This window comes from Dama dama, chromosome 5, assembly GCF_033118175.1.
Source record: "Dama dama isolate Ldn47 chromosome 5, ASM3311817v1, whole genome shotgun sequence".
Classification (NCBI taxonomy): Eukaryota; Metazoa; Chordata; class Mammalia; order Artiodactyla; family Cervidae; genus Dama; species Dama dama.
The window spans coordinates 65,734,588-65,755,522 of NC_083685.1; the positions used below are offsets into that span (position 1 = coordinate 65,734,588).

The window sequence follows — 20,935 nt, forward strand, 5'->3', positions numbered from 1 at the left end:
TGTTCTAGTTTCATGCTTTTACAAGTGGTTGACCAGTTTTCCCAGCACCACTTGTTAAAGAGGTTGTCTTTTTTCCATTGTATATCCTTGCCTCCTTTGTCAAAGATAAGGTGTCCATAGGTTTGTGGATTTACCTCTGGGCTTTCTATTCTGTTCCATTGATCTATATTTCTGTCTTTGTGCCAGTACCATACTGTCTTGATGACTGTGGCTTTGTAGTAGAGTCTGAAGTCAGGCAGGTTGATTCCTCCAGTTCCATTCTTTCTCAAGATTGCTTTGGCTATTCGGGATTTTTTGTATTTCCATACAAATTGTGAAATTATTTGTTCTAGTTCTGTGAAAAATACCATTGGTAGCTTGAGCAGTTACTTTTTTAAAAAGCCTTGGCTAAATGTTTGGTCCTATTTACAAGATTGGTTAAGTGAAAGTGAAAGCCACTCAGTCGTGTACGACTCTTTGCGACCCCATGGAAAACTATACAGTCCATGGAATTCTCCAGCCCAGAATACTGGAGTGGGTAAGCTTTCCCTTCTCCAGGGGATCTTCCCAACCCAGGGATCAAACCCAGGTCTCCTGCATTGCAGGTGGATTATTTACCAGCTGAGCCGCAAGGAAAGCCCAGCTTGGTTCAACCCCTTAATTATTTTTACCATACTTTAAAGTATAATATGCAGTGGTCCCTCAGTGTCTGCACTGGGCGGGATCCAGGAGCCCCCACAGGGACCACAATCTCAAGAATGCTCATGTTCCTTCCAGTCTGCTTCCTCAGAACTGAGGATCAGCTGTATTTTATTCTCGTTTTGTACATTAATTGCAGAATGACAGTTGAGGTAGTTAAAGATGTATTTTTATATAATATACTTAGATAGTTCTTATAAATCTAACAAATTAAACATAATTGTGGTGATTCTATTTAAAACGAAATCCTCCTGGAGTAAATTGACATGTACCCCCAGGTGAGTCAGCCAAGGATGTGGGGAATGCCTTCATGCCTTGCTGAGATTCTCTGGTGTTCTGACCGAGACTGCCAAGCCACGTGCCTTCTTTATAATCACTGTGCCAGACATGTCAGACTCAACAAAAGCAGGAATCCTTTAGATTGACGTGCTGCGCTGCCTGACATTGCTGTGTATTCGCTGTTGCTGCCCCCACCCTCCTACCCAAATGGCCATATGCCTGGATTGACTTTGCATTTCCTCAATATCATCCCATGTGTTAAGATCTTTGAACTTCATGAAATTCTGCGATCTTTTCATATACTTTTGTTTCTTCCATCCTCCTCTCTTCTACCTATTAAAAATGATAGCCAGTTGAATGGTGGACCTTCTCCTATGGTTTTGTCACAGCATCTAAGCTCCTTCTACTGATGAGAGCCAGGCATCAGAACCATTCATTGGCTCTGCAGATGGTGACTGCAGCCATGAAATTAAAAGACGCTTGCCCCTTGGAAGAAAAGCTATGACTAACTTAGACAGCATATTAAAAAGCAGAGACATTACTTTGCCAACAAAGGTCCATCTAGTCAAAGCTATGGTTTTCCCAGTAGTATGGATGTGAGAGTTGGACTATAAAGAAAGCTGAGCACCAAAGAATTGATGCTTATGAACTGTGGTGTTGGAGAAGACTCTTGAGAGTCTCTTAGACTGCAAGGAGATCCAGCCAGTCAATCCTAAAGGAAATCAGTCCTGCATGTACATTGAAAGGACTGATGCTGAAACTCCAATACTTTGGCCACCTGATGCGAAGAACTGACTCATTTGAAAAGACCCTGATGCTGGGAAAGATTGAAGGTGGGAAGAGAAGGGGACGACAGAGGATGAGATGGTTGGATGGCATCACCGACTCAATGGACTTGAGTTTGAGCAAGCTCTGGGAGCTGGTGATGGACAGGGAAGCCTGGCTTGCTGCAGTCCATGGGGTTACAAAGAGTCGGACACGAATAAGTGACTGAACTGAACTGAACTGAGTGAACCTACTTTCAAATAAGAGCAGGCTCCTGTGTTGGAGCAGAATGTTCAGAAAATATAAGAAATGCCAAGCGACAGCGTTCCTTTGTATATTTAGAACATATTTATCTGCTTATTGCAATAACAGGAATTTTCATGTTCATGGGAGAGCTTGTGATTTCCATTAGATATAAGCTCAGTGACAGAAGAGATTTTTCTGTTTTATTCACTATTGTATTCCCAGCAAATAGAATTTTGCCTAACATTTAGCAGAGGCTCAAATACATGTTGAATGAATAAAATGAATGAAGAAATCTAATTTCTGATTAAGTGATAGATTGTTTACTATTGATAGTAGATTGAGACTTTTGCTTCCTTGTAATTTCTTTCCCTCCTTTTTCTTCTTTTAGGCGGAAATCACTAATTCTAGCCTCTTGCAGGTGCAACTGGAATGCAGTTTACATAATAAAGTGTGTCAGCAACTAAAGGTAAAATTAAAAATTTAGTGTTTTTCTTTCTGCCTTCCTTCCTGCCTCTTTGTTTAGAAATAAAAAATAAAACAGCATGTTTATTTGCATAAATGCATATACTTTTCCCCTAAGTGCTTCTCCCCCTTAAAATTTGAAATAAAAAAATTCAATTGATTTTCCGAGTTTTTCCTTTTTTTCCATCCCTCCAATCTCAGAGTTGTTATGTGGAATCGGATGATGTTTTACGGCTGCAGATGAGCATAATTGTAACAATGGAAAACACCTCAAAAGAATTTGAAGAAAACACACAAGATTTGTTAGATCATCTCTCTATTATTTATGTAGCTACAGATAAATCTGAGAGCTCAGGTATGGCAGAATCTTTAAACTTTTCTGTTAAAATATATTTTGATTCACCTGCATCATCTTTCTGTATCATTTACTTATAGATCACAGATTGCATTGTTGCAATCCAAGACAAAGAGATTTTGCTTTCATTATTAATACACTGCAGTAGTGACTAGTTTTCAGTGTACGTCTGCTAGTAAGGGTGTATTATTTTACAGTACATTAAGTGGCAACAGCAAACCATTCTGTGTTTTCCCGAGAAATAATAATTTTCTTGACATTTTGAAGATGGTGAACAAATTAAATGGGCACTACAGTCTTAATATAAATATTCACGCAGGATTTTAAGTCTTGTGTCTTGGTTCTGTTTTATGATTTGCAGAAGCTCAGTTGACCAAGTCATGCTGTTTGTATTTTTCATAGTTGATGGTATGTTCCTGGTATGGCTTGATTCTGGATGCCTGACAAGTTAGAGTACTGTGAATTTCAGTGTCCTGTCTATAAATTTCACCTTTGAAATTGTGCATCCTAGTTAGCAAGAATAACCTTGTTTATCAGTTTAAGTTTCTAAGAGATTTTGTAGAGGACATATGGTCCATGAATTTTATCATGTCGGCCTTGCTATTATCCATTGGTTGTCAATACTGTTCTGGTACCAAAATACAGTCTTACATTGGCTGTCTTAACTGTTGATCAGACACGGTTTGCTTTCCCGTCCTCGGAATTGATTATAGTAGTCGCAGGCCAGCAGGAGAGCTTTCCTGTGCTGGGGTTCTTAGTTTCTGTTGGTTCCCAGAATGGCCAGGGGGACATCAGTGTAGAGAAGACTCCTAGAGCATGGGGAGCATTTCTGTTGGTGAGGATTCAAGGGAAGCCTGCATCCTGAGATCCAGGGTTTTATTCTTCCCAAGTGTGATTGTCAAGTAAGGAAATGAGGAGCTGTCTGGTCAGTAGGAGACAGCTTTATTTGAAGCTGTCCAGCTGGGTAGTTTCGTCTAAAGGGAGTTAGGAGTGTGACCCTGCACTCAGACTTTTTCTGCTAGTAGTTCATCATTAGAGAGCCTGTGTTGACAGGTCAGTCTTTTTGCCAGAGTCCTTTTTCTTGTGACTTCAAAGAATACCCAACAGAAAACAGCTCCTCATTTCAATTTTAGTGTTGGAAGATGAGTTGCATTTTTTAATAGAAGTGTGTTGTGTGATATTTTAACTTCAGTGTTAAAATGTGAGAATGAGATGGCCGTTTGTTTTAGTCTCATTACTTTGATTCTTTTGAACAGATGATTCGGCAGTGAATATGTATATATTACATTCGGGAAACAGCCTTATATGGATACAGGTAATTTTAAATACTTGTGTAAAGCATAGTTTAAACTTACAAGAGTATATTTGATGACAGAACTTGAGGATTTGTGAGAGAACACTTGTCTCTGTTACCTTTTGCTTCCATTGAAACCTGTTTTCCCTTGCTTGAGCCCATATTTAGATGAAGGTTGTGTGCACCCCTTCGTGCTATTACAGAATAGCACATGTCATTACCCCTTCTGCTGAACAGTTGCTATCTATGCCAGTCTGAGCTACTCAGCCATTTTAACAGGGTTGATTCTACCTGGATCAGCCTCCACCCCACTAAGAGCAGTATTGTGGATTATTTTTGTTACAGGATGTACATCATTTCTCCCAGAGAGATGTCCTGTCTCTGCAGTTTGAACCAGTGCTCCTACCTACTTCCACAACGAACTTTACAAAAATTGCTTCTTTTACTTGCAGAGGTACAGATTTTAAAAATGTTGGCGACTGTCTTTTTGTTTTCGTTATTTAGTTCTTGTGACTCTAGTTCTTTCTGTGATGACTCCGCTACAGCCTAGGCAATGCTTTAGGAAGTGAATGGGCTTCATTTCAATTCCACAGCCTTAATAGTTCTAAGAGGTAACCTGATGGAAGAGCTGGTGGTGTGCTGCTTTTATGATGCCACGTGAGTAGGATATTGAGTTTATAGATCATAACTCAGTTGGTTTGAAAGGCCAGGTTGTACATGTGTGATGGACGGACTGCTTTTACAGGTAGGGTTGTGCATCCCCAGTTTGGTCTCTTTGTATAGAATGCCATGAAGGATATCTATTGAATGTTAACTCAGTCCTATCCTCAGTCTTGTTTATAGTTCAGAAGGTTTCTACCAAGGAATGAAATGCATGTTAAATATCTGAAAACAAGACCCAACTCACTTACATTGAAAGAAATGTTAATTTAAAGCAGTAAGTAAGATATAACTTAGGACTTAGGTCTATGAAGATTAAAAAGATTGTTAGTATTCTGTGTTAGTAATGACTAGAAAGAAAACAACACTGATTTTTTGATATGAGAATAAATTGATACAGGCTATTTGGGAGGGAAAATTGGCAATTTCTCTGAAAACTTAAGATGTGCATGTATGCTCTCTGATCCTGAATTCTACTTCTCTTGGAGTTTATCCTGGGAGTGTATCTTATGAGAGATACACTTGTATATATTCAGAATTGTAATAACAGAAATATGCATTGTTTGTGGCAACAGAACAGGAGATTGGTTAAACTGTAATTCATCTGCGTGGGGATGGGGGACTAGACCTTTTTAGGTATTAAGACTCATACACAGGCGTGCAGTGTCAGCAGGGTGGTTCTCAGGGTCCCTGTGCATTTGCATGTGTTAGAGCACTGGAAGGATGCTTGGGAGTCTGCTGCCACTTGTTCCCTTGTCTAGGGAAAGGTAGACTTGTATTTTCACATCTTTTTGTTAGTGTTTGAATTTTAGGAGGGGAACATATATTAACATACAGCTATAAAAAAAAGTCAGGTATTAGTATCAGAGTTAAGAATTCAGTACCAGTGTGGTGGTGTCCTGACCTGGCTCAAGGAACACATATGGGTGCTTGATGAATCAGCAGTGTTTTGGCAGCGAGGTTCCACTTTGGTTCTGAGGCTCCTCCGTGATCTTGTTTGACCTGTTCATTTCTGGCTTACACCTCCACACTCATCTCTTCACACACCCTAGTGGGCTTGACTGTTCACTTTTGTCGTCTCTGCAGACCTAAGGACTTGCCTGTTAGCTCAGATCAGTTGCTCAGTCGTGTCCAACTCTTTGTGACCCCATGAATCGCAGCACGCCAGGCCTCACTGTCCATCACCAACTCCCGGAGTTTACTCAAACTCATGTCCATTGAGTCGGTGATGCCATCCAACCGTCTCATCCTCTGTCGTCCCCTTCTCCTCCTGCCTTCAGTCTTGCCTCTTAAGATCTTTACAAAAGGAGAGCCACAAAGCATTGATTCTCTCTTTTCCTCCAAAAGAAGAAATGAGAAGTTGGTTTAGCAATGAGAGGTAGTACCGTGTTCTGGGTAACTGACAATCAATCAGTAAGGAGAAAAGATAGTGTTCAAGAAGGATTTTACCATTTATATCTCATGCACAGTTTTAATGGAGACAAAAGTGTGGCATAATTAAAATGTTATAAATAAAACAGTTATTTTCATTTGGGCAAATGAAAGAAAAGATACTGATTCTTCACCTTTATTTCCTTCTGCCTCCCAACAGCTCCATCCTGTGACAGTGGGGTGAGAGACGACAGACAGAAAAAAAACACTCCAACACTAAGAGCTTGCCTCTCCTCCCCTGTGGTTCAAGGGTGGGTTTCATTCCTCTTTCCCTGGAATTGTTTGGTTCCCTGCCCCGACCCAGCCCAGGGGTGATTTAACAACATAAGTGATACTTGCGTGATTCTCTCCCTAGACTTGCCTTCCCCGAGTTAGCAATGCTAGCAGGCTGTGAAAGGGTGGTTTGCAGGGTGGGAAAGGGGAAGCTGAATGATGGAGGTGGTGGATTGGATCTGGGCAGGCAGCCGTGTATGGAAGGAGGAAAGCATATTCCCACCACATATCTGAGATACATTCGGGGCCTGGATTCTGCCTGGTGGCCTCTCTGAGCTGTCCTGGTGCTGGCCACACTGCACCCTTGGGCCTTCAGATGCTCCGCTTGTGGGCAGGAAGGCTGGAGAAGGCGCTGACACTCATTCTGCGATGCTTTCATGCAACGATTGTGTTTTGCTTAGGTTAGGTTAGGGTTACATGCGACTGCTGCCTTGCAGTTAGAGGTTCGTTCTCACCCTTCGGGTTGTCTCTACCGCGGCACTGATGGCATGCCTGGCCTGTGTTCACAGGTATTTTCGAATGGACCCTTCTGCAACCCAGTTTCACATAGAGAATCACGAGAATGCTTCAGGGCTTTGGTCAATGTGGTACCTCAACCATTTTGACCATGGTGTTGTATTAAATGATGTGTTTGTTTCCAGGGAGACCAAGCACATTTTAAAGGTACATATGGTATTTTTATTCAAGTTTTAGCCTATTTTAAGCTTTGTTTAAGGTCAAATACTATGAAATTAATTATTTATAAAACCCTTTCATTTACAAATTTTAAAGCAAGTATGTTTCTTTTAACATTTTCAGAATTACTTTTAGGCTCTCTATTTTTTCAAACTATTGTTCAAGGAGCTCAAAGGGACCAGGATATATTCCATTAGAGATATTTGTTATTAGCATTATTTGAAAATATTGTAAATTATAATTTATCCTAAGAAAATTACATTTAGTAAAAATAAGCCTCATTCATGATAAAATAGTAGGTTTTGGTAAAATACCGGGTATGAACATGTCAAGATTACTTTTGTGAAATTTAAAAACAGTTGCATGTTAAATATTAAATGAAACCTATTATTTATAGAAAAATATGTCAATATTTGACCTGGGAAAATTGAGTAACATTTTATTTCTTAAAGTATAGAAGAACTTTAATATCACACAGTATGATGATTTTAATCATAATTAGCATTAGTTAGGAAAGTAATTTCTCTTACTTCTTTTCTTTTTAGATTCTGAATTTCACTGGCCCTTTATTTCTACCTCCAGGCTGTTGGAAAATATTTTCTTTGAAACTTGCTGTTAAAGACATTGCCATAAATCTATTCACCCATGTATTTTTGACTACAAACATAGGTGCTGTTTTTGCAATACCTCTTCAGATTTACTCACCGCCCACCAAGGTATTGTTTACACACTCCATATGTGTTATAACTTTTGTAATAATTATTATTTCTTCTTATTAGCTTACCTTATGGTGCTTGGATTTTATTGATGCAGTTGACCTCGTATTTTCTAAGGCTGTCTAAGAAATTAATGGATATTACCAGGCCAGTCATAAATGATAAATTGTTTAGTATGGAAATGTACTTGAAAACAGATTCTGGTTTTCATAAAGTAATACATGAAGTAATTTTCAAGTGAAATAAGGCATTACAAGTCGATAGATCTCATTTTCACTTATTTCCAAAATGAGCAAGGAATATGTACTTGCTATAGTAAACACATTTGTGCCATTAGCACATATTTGCAGTGATTTCAAACAAACTAAATTGTTAAATGCTTTATTTAGACCTCTGGTAAGTGACACTCAGCTGCTCAGAATCCTTAAATTTCCTTACTGGGCCTTAATCTAAAGCCTGAAAGGGTTTGCGATTAAGCAAATACTTTCTAAAGTCTTTGTATATATTGTATTTAATTTAGGTCTTATCTTAAACATGTCTCATTTTTTCTTAATGTTTATTTCTTTTCATTTAGTTACTGTTATTGCTTCTTTTTGATCCAAGCTCTTCTGTATAATGCTGGGTTCTGATTTTTCACTATGAGACATTCATACAACCATCTTTATGATTTTTCTCACTTATTAGCATTGGTGTTTCATAGATAGAAGTGCCTCATGTTTTGCTAAAAACTTAAAGATAGGGCTTCTAAAAGTATGCTGAACAAAATGTAAGGTTAATTTTATTAATCCGTATTTTGAGTAGGGGAGGTTTCTTAGAAATTTCCTTTTTCCATCAAGGGCTGCATATGAGAAGAGTGACTGGGAGGGAGCAGGCAGGCTACAGGCATGTGTGGAAGAGGCGATCTGTGCTTTCCCAACTTAGGAAGTGGGACGTTCAGTTAAATGTCCTGAATATCTTAGGAGTTATGATGGATTAGAGTATAGTGTTTTAGAAACCCTGCTGAGAATATCCTGAGACTAATTTAATCTTTAATTTAGAAGGCAGCTTGGTGTCTGTAGGACCCTGGGGGTGTCGCTGTGGGCGTTGATTATTGCACAGAATCCACTGTAGTTTCCCTGCTGTGAGAGACAGTCAGAGCTCTCAATCAAGGAGAAAGAAGGCCAAGAAATCACTTCCTAGTTGTTTGGCTTCTGGTTAAAGGGAAGTTCGTGGAGGTGGAGGCCCATGTCTGCTATGCATTTGAGTGCATTAGGATTTTTGTGTTGAGTGTTGTGTTTTAAGTTATTCATATATTACTTTTCAATCTAGGAAGGGAGTCTGGGTTTTGAAGTGATAGCACATTGTGGCATGCATTATTTCATGGGAAAATCAAAAGCAGGTAAGTATTTTGCCCTTAGGCTTTCTGTAGAACTCTAGTTTTGGGTGGGGTGGGAGGTAGTGAGGAAAATTCGCATTTGTAGATGGAATAATTAGTCCTTTAACATCATTGCATCATATTCTATTCTTTAAGAGCATGATCATTAACCGAATGACTTGAAATTATTAAGAATCCTCCAGAACCATCTGAGGTGCCTGTGTAATTAATACCCCCTTAAGTCTTAATCTCCACTTCTGTAAGAGATTTTTTCAAACTCGATGTTTGATCATCATAGCAACCTTGTCGCCAGGAACAATTGGACTCTGATTCTTTTATAAAAGGGCTGACTAGAAGTTAGTAAAATAATAATAATAATAATTTGAAATTGTGTTTGAGGAGAGTATAAGCATCTTATAGGGAGCACTCATTGTCGTGTGAGACTGGAGGCCTGGGTGTTGATGGAGAAAGCTGTTCCAAGTTCCCTTCCTGCCTGTTGACTTATTAAAATATATAACCTAGGGAGAGAGCTACAGCACAGCGGTTTCCTTTGGCTGACTCCCACTTTCCCACCCTTGTCTTGTAGCACAGACAAGGCAGGCAGACCAGCAGACAGGGCCCAGTTCATGAGTGTAAACATGCGCCTTTAGGCTGAGCCCTGCTCGCAGCCCTCGTCTGTGAGGGCTGATGCCTGTTTGCGCGTTGGCCTTCTGAAGCCTGGTGACCCAGCTCAGAGATGTCTAGCACTTACATGATGCAGTTTAGCCTTTTAGATTTAAAGCTGTTGAACATGGTCTGAGTATGATTTTTACCTTGTTTCAGGCTGTATTCATGCATGAGCCATGTGTCTTTTATGTTACTATCTTCACATAATTCGATTTAGTTTTGTTTTATACATGTTTCTTTGATTTGATATCTCATTTGCCATTGAGTTAGAGGGACTCATAGTAAAGCAATTAGCGGACAGGAGTCACTGATCACTCTACTGTCCTCTGGGTTTGAGAAGTTTTAGCCCTCAACCCATGGCATTATTTACCAAGTGAATTATGTTTCCTGTGCATCTAAACAGTAAGTCTGATCTAACTTGTAGAAAATCCTAACTGGGAAGGGAGCCTTTCTCTGGATCAGTCTACCTGGGATGTGGATTCCGAACTTGCAAATACATTATATGAAAGATGGAAGAAATTAAAACATGGTGACGTCTGCAAGTATGTTTTCACCTCTCTTTGTTTCTTTTATTCAGCACTGGGGGGACACTTTAACATGATCTTTGTTGAAATTTCAATACTGAATTTTTAATATCCAGCCTTTATTTTGACAAATTTCAAACCTCAGAAGAGTTGAAAAGTATAGTATGATGAGTACTCACATATTCCTAATTTGGACTCAGCAGATGTTTACATCTTACGACTTTTGCTGTTTTTTCTCTCTCCATCTGTGTCTATATGCACACACACATATTGAAAGTAAGCTGTAGATACCATGATACTTCAACCCTTAGTACTTTATTAGGAAAGACTTTCTTTCCTGAGGAACATTCTCCTGCATATAACTTCACTGTCATTACATACCCAAGAAACAACACTGATGCAGTTATATGAACTAATAAACAGTCCAGATTCACATTTCCCTAGTGTGAAAGTGAAAGTGTTAGTCGCTTAGTCAGGTCCAACTCTTTGTGACCCCATGGACTGTAGCTTCCCAAGTTCCTCTGTCCCTGGAATTCTCCGCAAGAATACTGGAGTGGATAGCTCTTCCTTTCTCCAAGCGATCTTTCCAACCCAGGGTTTGAACCCAGGTCTCCCACGTTGCATGCGGATTCTTTACCATCTGGACCCAGAAAAGCCCCTAGTTGACCCCAAAATATCCATTATAGCTGTCTTTTCCTTTTTTTAAAATCCAGGATGCGTTCAAGGATCATGCATTGCATTTAGTCATCATGTTTCCTTAATTTTCTTTAGTGCCCCACCTTTCCTCATCTTTCATAGAGTAATGTTTTAAAGCATCATAGCCAGCTGTCTTATGGAACATTCAACACTCTGGATTTTTGGGGATTGCTTTTTCAGGTTTGAATTCCTGTTAAACATTTTGGGGAAGAGTACTAATTACTTGGTTGCTCTTGTGTCCTTACCATTGCGTCACCTGAGGAGGGACATAAATATCAATTTGCCCCATTATTGACATTGTTTGGTTGAATCATTTGACTCTCTCCATTTACAATTAATAAATAATATGTGCTATGATAGTTTGAGTCTGTACACATTGCCTGTTCCCTGAGGACGTTTCACCGTAGGATTTTGGCTCCCACTGATAATCATTGCCTGAGATCAGTTATTGATGGCTGCAAAAATGGTGATATTGCTAATTATTTTGTTCATTCTACACTCTTGAGCATCACCATGAATTCTTTGGTCATTACCATCATTATTATTTTTGATGTCAATTTGTTCCAGATTTGGCTCATGGGAGCCCGTTGAGGCTAGCTTTTGGATCTTTGGTGTGTACCCATCATTCTTTGAGCACTTCCTTGCTTTCTAGTAAGACAGGATGTTCCAAGATCTTGTACTTTGCTTCCCCCTACCCAGAATAGGCTTCCCGGGTGGCTCAGTGGTAAAGAATTACCTGCAATACAGAAGAGGCAGGTTTGATCCCTGGGTTGGGAAGATCCTCTGGAGAAGGGCATGGCAACCCACTCCAGTATTCTTGCCTGGGAAATCCCATGGACAGAGGAGCCTGGCAGACTACAGTCCACGGGGTTGCAAAGAGTTGGACACAACTGAAGTGACTGAGCATTCATGCATACCCTGAATAAGCCTTTTTTCCCAAGGGCCTCTTGTTCCTTTTAGTTGGAGTGATATTTAGTGATTTCTTTTTTATATGTCAAAATTATTTCCCGTAATTTCTTTCTTTACGCATTTTGCAGGAGGACTGTTTTGGGAGTGACTCGGTTTGCCCATTCAAAGAAACCCAAAGAGTTGGAGCCTTTTGCTGTCTTCCTGCCTCGTCTGGTCCCCGAGCCTGGCCTGGTGTTGAACTTCAGCGCCACCGCCCTGAGGAACAGCATGGTGAGCCTCCCACGTCTTCTCATTTCTTCGTCCATGACACCTTGGCTCTTGAGTGTTCACGTTAACCAAGTATTTCCACCTTGGGATACTGTTCCAGAGTCAAAGTTAGTTGAAATTTAAGTGACACATATTTGCCATTCAGCGCTTTTAGGAGGGAGGTGTCAGAAGAACAAAATAAGGAATAAACTCATGAACAGACTGAAATGCTTTAAGTGTTATGGAGTCTGTGTTCAGTTCAGAATCCACCAGCTAAGACAGTATTCAGCTGCAGCCGCCGAGGGGATCTTGGCTGACACAGGCTTCCATAGCAGTGAGTGAGTTTGCAGCTCAGAAGGGAGAGGCCTCTGTCTCTTGTTCCATCCTCAGCTCCCTTCCTGCGTGGAAGCTTTTCCTGAGCTGAGTGGCAGGAGGAGGGCAGAGGGAAGGCAGTGACACCAGCCTTGAGGTTTCATCTGGAAAGTCTCCTTACCTGAGAGCCAGGTCACTGTGATCCGAGTGATAATTTATGCTTCCTCAGGTACTCATTGAGCTTCTTACTTACGGAGGACCTCCTGAGACTGCTGTTTAATGACATTTTATTTTGAAAAAATTCAACTTATAGAAAGAGTTTCACGAGCAGTACCAAGAACTCCCAGTTGCCCTTCATGCAGATTCGTCTCTTTTTTTAACATTTGCCGTGCTTGGCTTGCTGTTTCCCCTCTCTTTCCACATGCGTGTTTTTATCAGCCACGAGAGAGGGTCGGGCATGATGCCCCAACTCCACTTCCATGTGAATTTCTTAAGAACGAGACATCTTCTTACACATCAAACTGTCAAAGTCAGAAGATGTCAACATCAAGCACGGCGGTTTTGTCTGATCTGCAGTCTCCGTACAGTTCCCACTTATCCCACTCACACACGTCCGTTACAGCCTCCAGCCCAGGGCTTCTCCTTGCCCAGCCTGGTGGCCTGTGTCTCCTCCTGTCCTCCGCAGCTCCTCCACCGCAGGTTACGCAGCTGTTATGACGCGTGCAGGCCATTCACTCTCTAGACCGTTCCTGGAATGGCCTAGGTGCTGGTTCCTGGGGAGATGCAGGTGATGAGTCTTTCTTTGCAGCTGCGTCTCAGGGGTGCTGACCTTCTCCGGAACTGACTCTCCTTCCTGCACGTCTAGGTGAAGTACTTCGTGGTGAAGAACCCCTCCTCGTGGCCAGTGTCCCTGCAGCTCCTGCCCGTCTCTTTGTACCCGAAGCCCGAGGCCGCCGCGCGCCTGCTGCATAAATGGTAATGCCCAGCCGGTGAAGACCCCTCGCGGGGGGGGGGTTGCTGGGAGGAGTTGATAGGGCCTGTTCTGTTAAGACCCACAACTGTTCAGCGTCCTCTGCATTTCCCCCGGTTCTGTGCGTGGATGTGCATGGGCTCAGCCATGGCGCTGAGCCCGCCCCTCCGTGCGGACCCGATGGCTCATGCCATCCCGTGTGCTGTGTGGCTCTTCAGTGTCCTGGCTCAAGTTCAGGGCCTGACAGAGCATTCTTTTCTCGTCAGGGAAGCTTTCCCGTCGTGATTTTTCACACTCCTAAAATTTAGAACTGGAATCCGTGACCCCTGGGCAACGCAAGCAGTGAGTTTAGTGGAGGTTTAGTATATCTTAGCCTAGTGTTGTGATACAAGGTGAGATCAGAATTTGTGTCTGTTAAACTAATCTTTGTACAGAAATCATGGTTTCACTTAGAACGTTTCCCCTTCTGGCTTAGTGATGCCTCATCCCCCATGTCTCGGCTTCAGCACTGCCAGTGTTTTGAGCATGACTCTGTTTGAGAGACGAGATGTGTTCCGTGCTTTGGAGGTTGTTCAGCAGCATCCCTAGCTTCCACCCAGTTGATTCCGGTAGACTTCACCAGCCTGGGCAATCAAAAGTGTCTCTAGGTGTGGGCAGATGGCCACTGGGAGATAGCATTCTCCTTGGTTGAGAGTCACCTCCTGTCAGGTTCCACAGCTTTGAACCGTTTGGAGGAAAAGACTTGCTTCAGATGGAGCTTTTGTCACCATAGGATTCTTTGCATTCTGTGCTGCCAACATTATTCATTCCACAATGTTTACTGTGCTCTTAGACCGTGCCAGGTACTGTGTGGGGAGCTGGGCGCAGGAGTGACAGGTCGGGGTGAACTGGATATGTGTAAAAATACGCACGTATGTTTGTATGTGTATGTATATGCACACATATGCTCTTTCTTGGTGATCTGAATGCTATTTTAAATGTTTTTTTTTTCTTTATAGGTTTGGCACCGATATGCAAATGATTAATTTCACAACCAGTGAATTCCAGCTTACCAAAGCTTGCCCTTACCTGGTAGGATGTCATCTTTAAACAGAAAAAAGAATGCTGACAAACTTGACTCCTAGCATACAGGCCTCACTGATTTATGTTTCAAGTGGCTTTTCGTAATATATGTGGCTCTCTATTTTTATATTCTAGGAGTTAAGTATACATAGCAGCTTTTTCCAATTTACTACTACAGCAGGAGCCCAGGGTTCATGTGAGCCTGTAAATCATTTTAATTTGATTATTTAGATTCATGTGAGTGAAGAAATAACGATTCAATCAGACCTCTGTAGAAAACTGTAAAACTTGAGACCCCAGAATTTATAATTCTCTTAAAATTCCTTAGCCCCATCAAATTCTTTTTGGGGCAAGATAAAATAAAATTAAACACTGGTTGTTTTTTTTTTAAAGTCTTACTAGGCTGGCTTCATGTTTTTAGCAGATAACCCAATTTCTGTGATATTGACCTTACCTATATAAAAGGATTTCTCTGAAATTCTTGCACCTCTGGGCCCTCATGAGGTCTTGCATAAGTACTCTGGAGAGGGAGTAAGTAATAAGCATGTCACATGGCGAGGACGTCGCTTGCCTGGAAACTGAGTTTTCACGCAGTCCTTCTGTGGGTCCCTGGTGTCGCTGAGTATTTTACTTATGGATATTCTGTGCTTGGGGCTTCCCTGGTAGCTCAGCTGGTAAAGAATCCGAGTGCAATGCAGGAGATCCTGGGTCGGGAAGATCCCCTGGAGAAGGGCAAAATAACCCACTCCAGTATTCTTGCCTGGAGAATCCCCTGGACAGAGGAGCCTGGCAGGCTACAGTCCACAAGGTCGCAAAGAGTCAGACACGACTGAGCGCCTAGGCACAGCACAGCACGGCATTCTATGCTGGAGGTCAATTGAAAAAATGAAGCCTCTCCTACAAAAATACAAACACATGTAGACACACCTGTGCATATCACTGTATTTTTAATGCACACACATATTTAAATGTCATAGATGTTTTTTCTTCTTTTTCTACTCATCACCCTCCAGAGATACACTGTTGGCTCTAGAATAACTTGAAAGAAGGAGGCCACAGATAACCTCCAGTGTGAGTTAAAACAGAATGAATCAAAGCAAAGTTTTAAATGGATTTTTAGCAGAGACTTATCTGCAGTAAGAGGCACGCAGCAGTAGTGCTCCTTTCCTTTGTCAGTGGTCCAGGCAGCGGAGTCCTGTGCTATTGGGCTGGTCCTGCTTTTTGCCCGTCCACCCAGGCAGCTTCCCAGGAGTGCTGGGAGGTATAACTAGTGAGTCCTCTATGCTAACAGATATTTCGCCCCACGACCATTTAATCGTATGTAATTTGAAATTCGAAAAATGATGCCCATTTCTTTTACATGTTAGTATTCTATTCAGACTTAAGCAAATGGTGCAACTCACTTGGAACAGGTCTTTAACCTGTGATTGAAGATTTTCCATAGATTATTATACTTTTTGTGACAAAGGAAATTGTCACCATTGTTAATTTATTACATTTACAAAAAGGGATAGTATCAGTGTTCCTTTCTTTCAAAAACTTAAATTGGAGGATAATGGGTTTACAATGTTGTGTTGCTTTCTGCCTTACAACAATGTGAGTCAGTGATAAGGATCATATATCCCCTCCCTCCTGAGCAATATCAGTGCTTTTGACACACAGGTTTAACTTAAAATTCTTAATAGAATCATTTGTTGTTTCAGAAAGGCCTGCATTTTTCTTTTGTTGGTTTGTTTTTAGAAATGTAGCTCCTTTGGTTAAGAGCATGTGGAATTGGACATTCAAAGTTTCAAATCCAGGCTTCTCTATGTGGTCCTGGGTAAATAATTTAGCCTCTCCACGTCTCCTCTTTCTTACTTATAGTGATGTTTGAAAATTTCATAGTTTTATAGAATGCTTAGCATTTTATATACCTAATTATAGTCCAGTGCCTGGCATATAAGAATTACTTAATAGTTAGTGCATTGTTCTTATACTTTTAATACTTAAATTGGCAGCTTTTTTCAGTATCCATATGTGTATAAAGCAGAATTCCTCCCTTCATGAAGTTTATAATTTCAATGAAAATGTATCAAATGCCATTACTGTTTCTTCTTTCAGATAGTATGGGAAATGCTAGTAATAACTGAGGGATAAAACAAATTGAAAAACTAAAAATACAGAAGAGAGAGATATTAGGCAGATTACATGGTTATAGCTCTGAAAATTAATAAATTTCTTTTAGTGAGAAAGAGCTAGGAAAAAACAATGGAAAGAGGGAAAGTTTATCACAATAATGAAGAATTAAATCTTGAATGTTAAATTTAGAATGCAGTTTATTCAGAGAAAGTTAGAAATCTTGGGGAGAATAAAAGGAGGATGTGAATAAATAGGTCGTTCTCCTGAATGGAGAGACTAAATGTAATAAAGATGGTTTCTTTTTAAACAATAATGCGGAGAATTTAGGGTTGTCCAGCAGTGGGAAGTGCTTTGGTCAGATCCCTGTAGTGTTCAGGCAGAGGCTGTTGTCTGTTTTCTTGGTGATGTTTTACATTCAGATGAGCTTTCTGATAAAGGTCTGTAGCCCCAGCTCCCATCCCATCCAGGAGGCCCAGCCCTTTTCCAGCGTCCACACTGGCCTGTCCTGCAGCCTCTGCCTCTGCTTCCCAGTTGGGCTCAGCAACTGTTGATGGGCGTGAACTGTCATGATAAACACGGTCCACAGGTTGATTTGGATGGTCAGATCCCAACATTAAAGAAACAGCAGTCATGTTTATGCATTTAATGAAGATGGAGTCTTGCTCTCCATACATTAATTGCATTTATTAATAACTTTCAGGGTGTGCAGTCTGAAGAATCCAGATTTGGCATCCTCCACTTACATTTGCAGCCTTTGGAAAGGAAAAGGGTTGGTGTAGTGTTCACTCCAGCTGATTATGGAAAAGTCAGCTCCCTCATCCTAATCCGGTAGGTGTGTCTCTGTTGCTTTCTTGTTGACTGACTCTCTCAAGAATTCAGGCCCCAGTGATGAGCTGTGTCTCAGGACAGGAAAGGCAGCGGCTGAGGACAGCAGCTTCCCAAGCTCCACATTCAGTCTCCCTGGGTGTCAGGCTCCTCCCTGGTACCACGTTCTCCCTTCACACAGCATCTCATCCACCATCACAGAGGGCAGAACACACACACAAACACATGAACACACACACACACATGAACACACACACGTCCGCACTTTTCTGTCCTCAGCTCAGAAGAATAATTGAAGTACTGCTGTATGCATTTTCACTCCTCAGTGTTTGGATTTATACCAGTATCATACCCATCTGTCTTGCCTCTGTACTTCTTGGTAGCACCAGAAGATAATGAAAAAAGTGCCTAGTTGAGCCCACCGGCTCTTTTTACTTGCCAACTGATTTAAGCAGCTACATGTTTTTCATTCTTAAAGTTTTTTTTCCTCTTTAGTCTTTATTGAGAGTCTTGTTTCAAAAATTTATAGTAAATATAGATCTATATTGAACCTCTCTCTGCATTGGTGAGATGTCTAATACAAATTTAATTTTACATTAATGATGTTTTAGATATTTTTTTATTTTATGTTTTATTTTGGCCACACCACACAGCATGAGGGATCTTAGTTCCTTGATCAGGGGTTGAACCTGTGCCGCCCCTGCAGTGGAAGCGTGGGGTCCCAACCTTAGACTTTCTTATTCTGGACTTTTTTTTTTTTTTTAATTTTTTTTATTCTGGACTTTGTTTAATATATAAGTTTATTCTTCTGCAAGTGAATGCTACTAAAAAGAAAATGCACTAAAATAAAGTTCTTAAAAGATTCTGTTTTGTTAAGCATTTTAACTAATGCTTAGGGCTTCTCTGGTAGCTCAGTTGGTAAAGAATCTGCCTGCATTGCGGGAGACCCCAGTTTGATTCCTGGGTCGGGATTACCCACTGGAGAAGGGATGGGCTGCCCACGCTGGTGTTCTAGGGTCTCCCTTGTGGCTCAGCTGGTGAAGAATCCGCCTGCAGTGCGGGAGACCTGGGTTATCTCTAGGTTGGGAAGATCCCTTGGAGAAGGGAAAGGCCACTCACTTCAGTATTCTGGCCTGAAGAATTCCATGGACTGTTTAGTCCTGCTGCTGCTGCTAAGTCGCTTCAGTCGTGTCCGACTCTGTGCGACCCCATAGATGGCAGCCCACCAGGCTCCCCCGTCCCTGGGATTCTCCAGGCAAGAACATTGGAGTGGGTTGCCATTTCCTTCTCCAGTACATGAAGTGAAAAGTGAAAGTGAAGTTGCTCAGCTGTGTCCAACCCTTAGCGACCCCATGGACTGCGGCCCACCATGCTCCATGGGATTTTCCAGGCAAGAGTACTGGAGTGGGGTGCCATTGCCTTCTCTGACTGTATAGTCCGTGGGGTTGCAGAGTCGGACACGACTGAGTGACTTTCACTGTCACTCAACTAATGCTTAGTGGAACGGGTAACTGATGTTCTAGTAAGCACTTTAGTGCTGTGTGACAGGTGTTTCACTTTAAACTCATTCTCTGTTGAAGAACTAAGGTCATGGAAAGTGTAGAGTTAAACTTTACCTTATCCCAGCTTCAACTCGCTCAGACTTGAAAGTCTTGGCTTTTTATAGTGGCTAATTTATTCTTGGTACTTTCTGTATTGAGAGACACAGTATTTTTCTGTAAACAATATCAATCATCCAACATCACTTAAAGGCTTTTAAATGGTTCAGTAAAGGCTTTAGTTCTTTAGATGAAGATGTAAAGATACCTCAGTGTGTTTTGTATAACTAGGAATGAATTCTCTGTCTGCTTCTACTGTTTACATTAATGATAATTGCCTTTCAGTATAGTCTGCATCATTTAAACATCATTTCCACTTCTCCATCCTAGGAATCATGATTTCAGTTAATGGAAAGGCAAAAGCTAATCTGATTTACTGTTTGATTAATAAGAACTTGAGTAGATACTTGCTATTTGAAGGCTGCTCTTTTAAGTCTTTGGTTTAAAAGATAGGGTAGCATTTCATTTCTAGAAATATCCCTAAGGAAGAATTGCTTATAGTCACAATTACTGTGGAAACTCCTTAATTCACCCTGTGAACAGTTTTATCAGTTTCTCTATATTTACTAGTATTTTTCTGTGGCTCCCAGTTTGCTCACTTTTGTCACTTGAACGTCTGATCACCATCCTGGTGCCTGGTTAGAAAACTACGGGTTTGCATTCTTGGGTGGAAATTGGAGAGGGATCATGGTCATTTGCTCGTTTTTGGCGAATTGGCTTGCCTTGACTCTGGTGCCTCTCTGCTCCGAGATGGAGGGAGATGCCATACTATTTAAGTTGATTTTTCCCCAAAACTTTAGAAGTGTTTTTTTGCTAATTAGGAATATTTAAATTCAAAGGCATTGTATCCTGTAACTCTCCTGCGTTGCCTTTTTGTTTGCATCTGCTCTCTCTGTAGGAATAACTTGACTGTTATCGACATGATTGGTGTGGAAGGATTCGGGGCGAGAGAGCTCCTGAAAGTGGGTGGAAGACTTCCTGGCACCGGGGGCTCGCTGCGGTTTAAGGTGCCTGAGTCCACGCTGATGGACTGCCGGCGACGTGAGTCTGCGCGCGCGCGGTCTGTGTGCACGGCGCTCGGGAAGAGGGGCTGGGTACTAACGCCGAGAGCAAAAGGAGGGTTATCAGAGTCTTTAACAATTTACAATAATTCATTGTACGGATGCAAGTAATTAGATCAGGCAGGTATTTGAGCATATGTAGTCTGGTACCACTTGGTTACAAAACAATAGTTTAGATGTTTAACCCAGCTTAAATAATAGATGGTGGGAGGGGGGAGTATAATGTTAAGTTCCCAATAGCATTAAAATACAAGCCCAATCGTATGAAACTATTTAATTTGGTTATCTGTTACCTAATCATAGAGAACCACACCAATGTAAGTGGAGAGAGGCCTCAGGGAGCGCTGACCGGTAGTCCCTTGCACGTTGTGCGGTAACGGAAATGCTCTCTGTTGTCCAGTGCGGCAACCGCATGCCACACGTGGGTGACGAGTGCTTAAAGTAGAGCTCGCGGGACAGAGAAACTCAGTGTTTAAGTTGGTTTAAAGTGGCCGTATGTGTCTGGTGGCAACTGTGTCAGGTTGTGCAGATTTAGAAATTTAGTTAAGTGTTCCATTAGAAATTTCTAAATTTATAAATGCTTCTAAAGTACTTACATTAGTTTCAAGAACTTCCTCAGGAACTGAGACAAAAGTCAAACTGTAGATATAAAATGTTTCTGGTGAATTCTGTCTTGTTTTCCTACTACTATGTTTAATTTCAGAACACACTGAAGGTATTTTAGTGTAACAGTATATTTCCCACAGAGAAAAGTGATTGG

The 20,935-nt window shown here is 41.2% G+C and overlaps 1 protein-coding gene across 2 annotated transcripts in view; it reads left to right on the forward strand.

Annotated features, from left to right (window-relative positions):
* Positions 1 to 20,935, forward strand: part of TMEM131L (transmembrane 131 like) — a 172,080-nt gene that overhangs the window by 115,271 nt on the left and 35,874 nt on the right. For both annotated transcript variants that reach the window (XM_061142535.1, XM_061142536.1), the window contains exons 8-21: positions 2,357 to 2,434; positions 2,632 to 2,785; positions 4,042 to 4,100; positions 4,425 to 4,533; positions 6,331 to 6,421; positions 6,953 to 7,106; positions 7,664 to 7,834; positions 9,143 to 9,212; positions 10,279 to 10,396; positions 12,112 to 12,253; positions 13,407 to 13,516; positions 14,510 to 14,582; positions 17,392 to 17,519; positions 20,013 to 20,155. In XM_061142535.1, the coding sequence (XP_060998518.1) occupies positions 2,357 to 2,434; positions 2,632 to 2,785; positions 4,042 to 4,100; positions 4,425 to 4,533; positions 6,331 to 6,421; positions 6,953 to 7,106; positions 7,664 to 7,834; positions 9,143 to 9,212; positions 10,279 to 10,396; positions 12,112 to 12,253; positions 13,407 to 13,516; positions 14,510 to 14,582; positions 17,392 to 17,519; positions 20,013 to 20,155 (1,600 nt within the window). The remainder of the gene's footprint in view (positions 1 to 2,356; positions 2,435 to 2,631; positions 2,786 to 4,041; positions 4,101 to 4,424; positions 4,534 to 6,330; positions 6,422 to 6,952; positions 7,107 to 7,663; positions 7,835 to 9,142; positions 9,213 to 10,278; positions 10,397 to 12,111; positions 12,254 to 13,406; positions 13,517 to 14,509; positions 14,583 to 17,391; positions 17,520 to 20,012; positions 20,156 to 20,935) is intronic.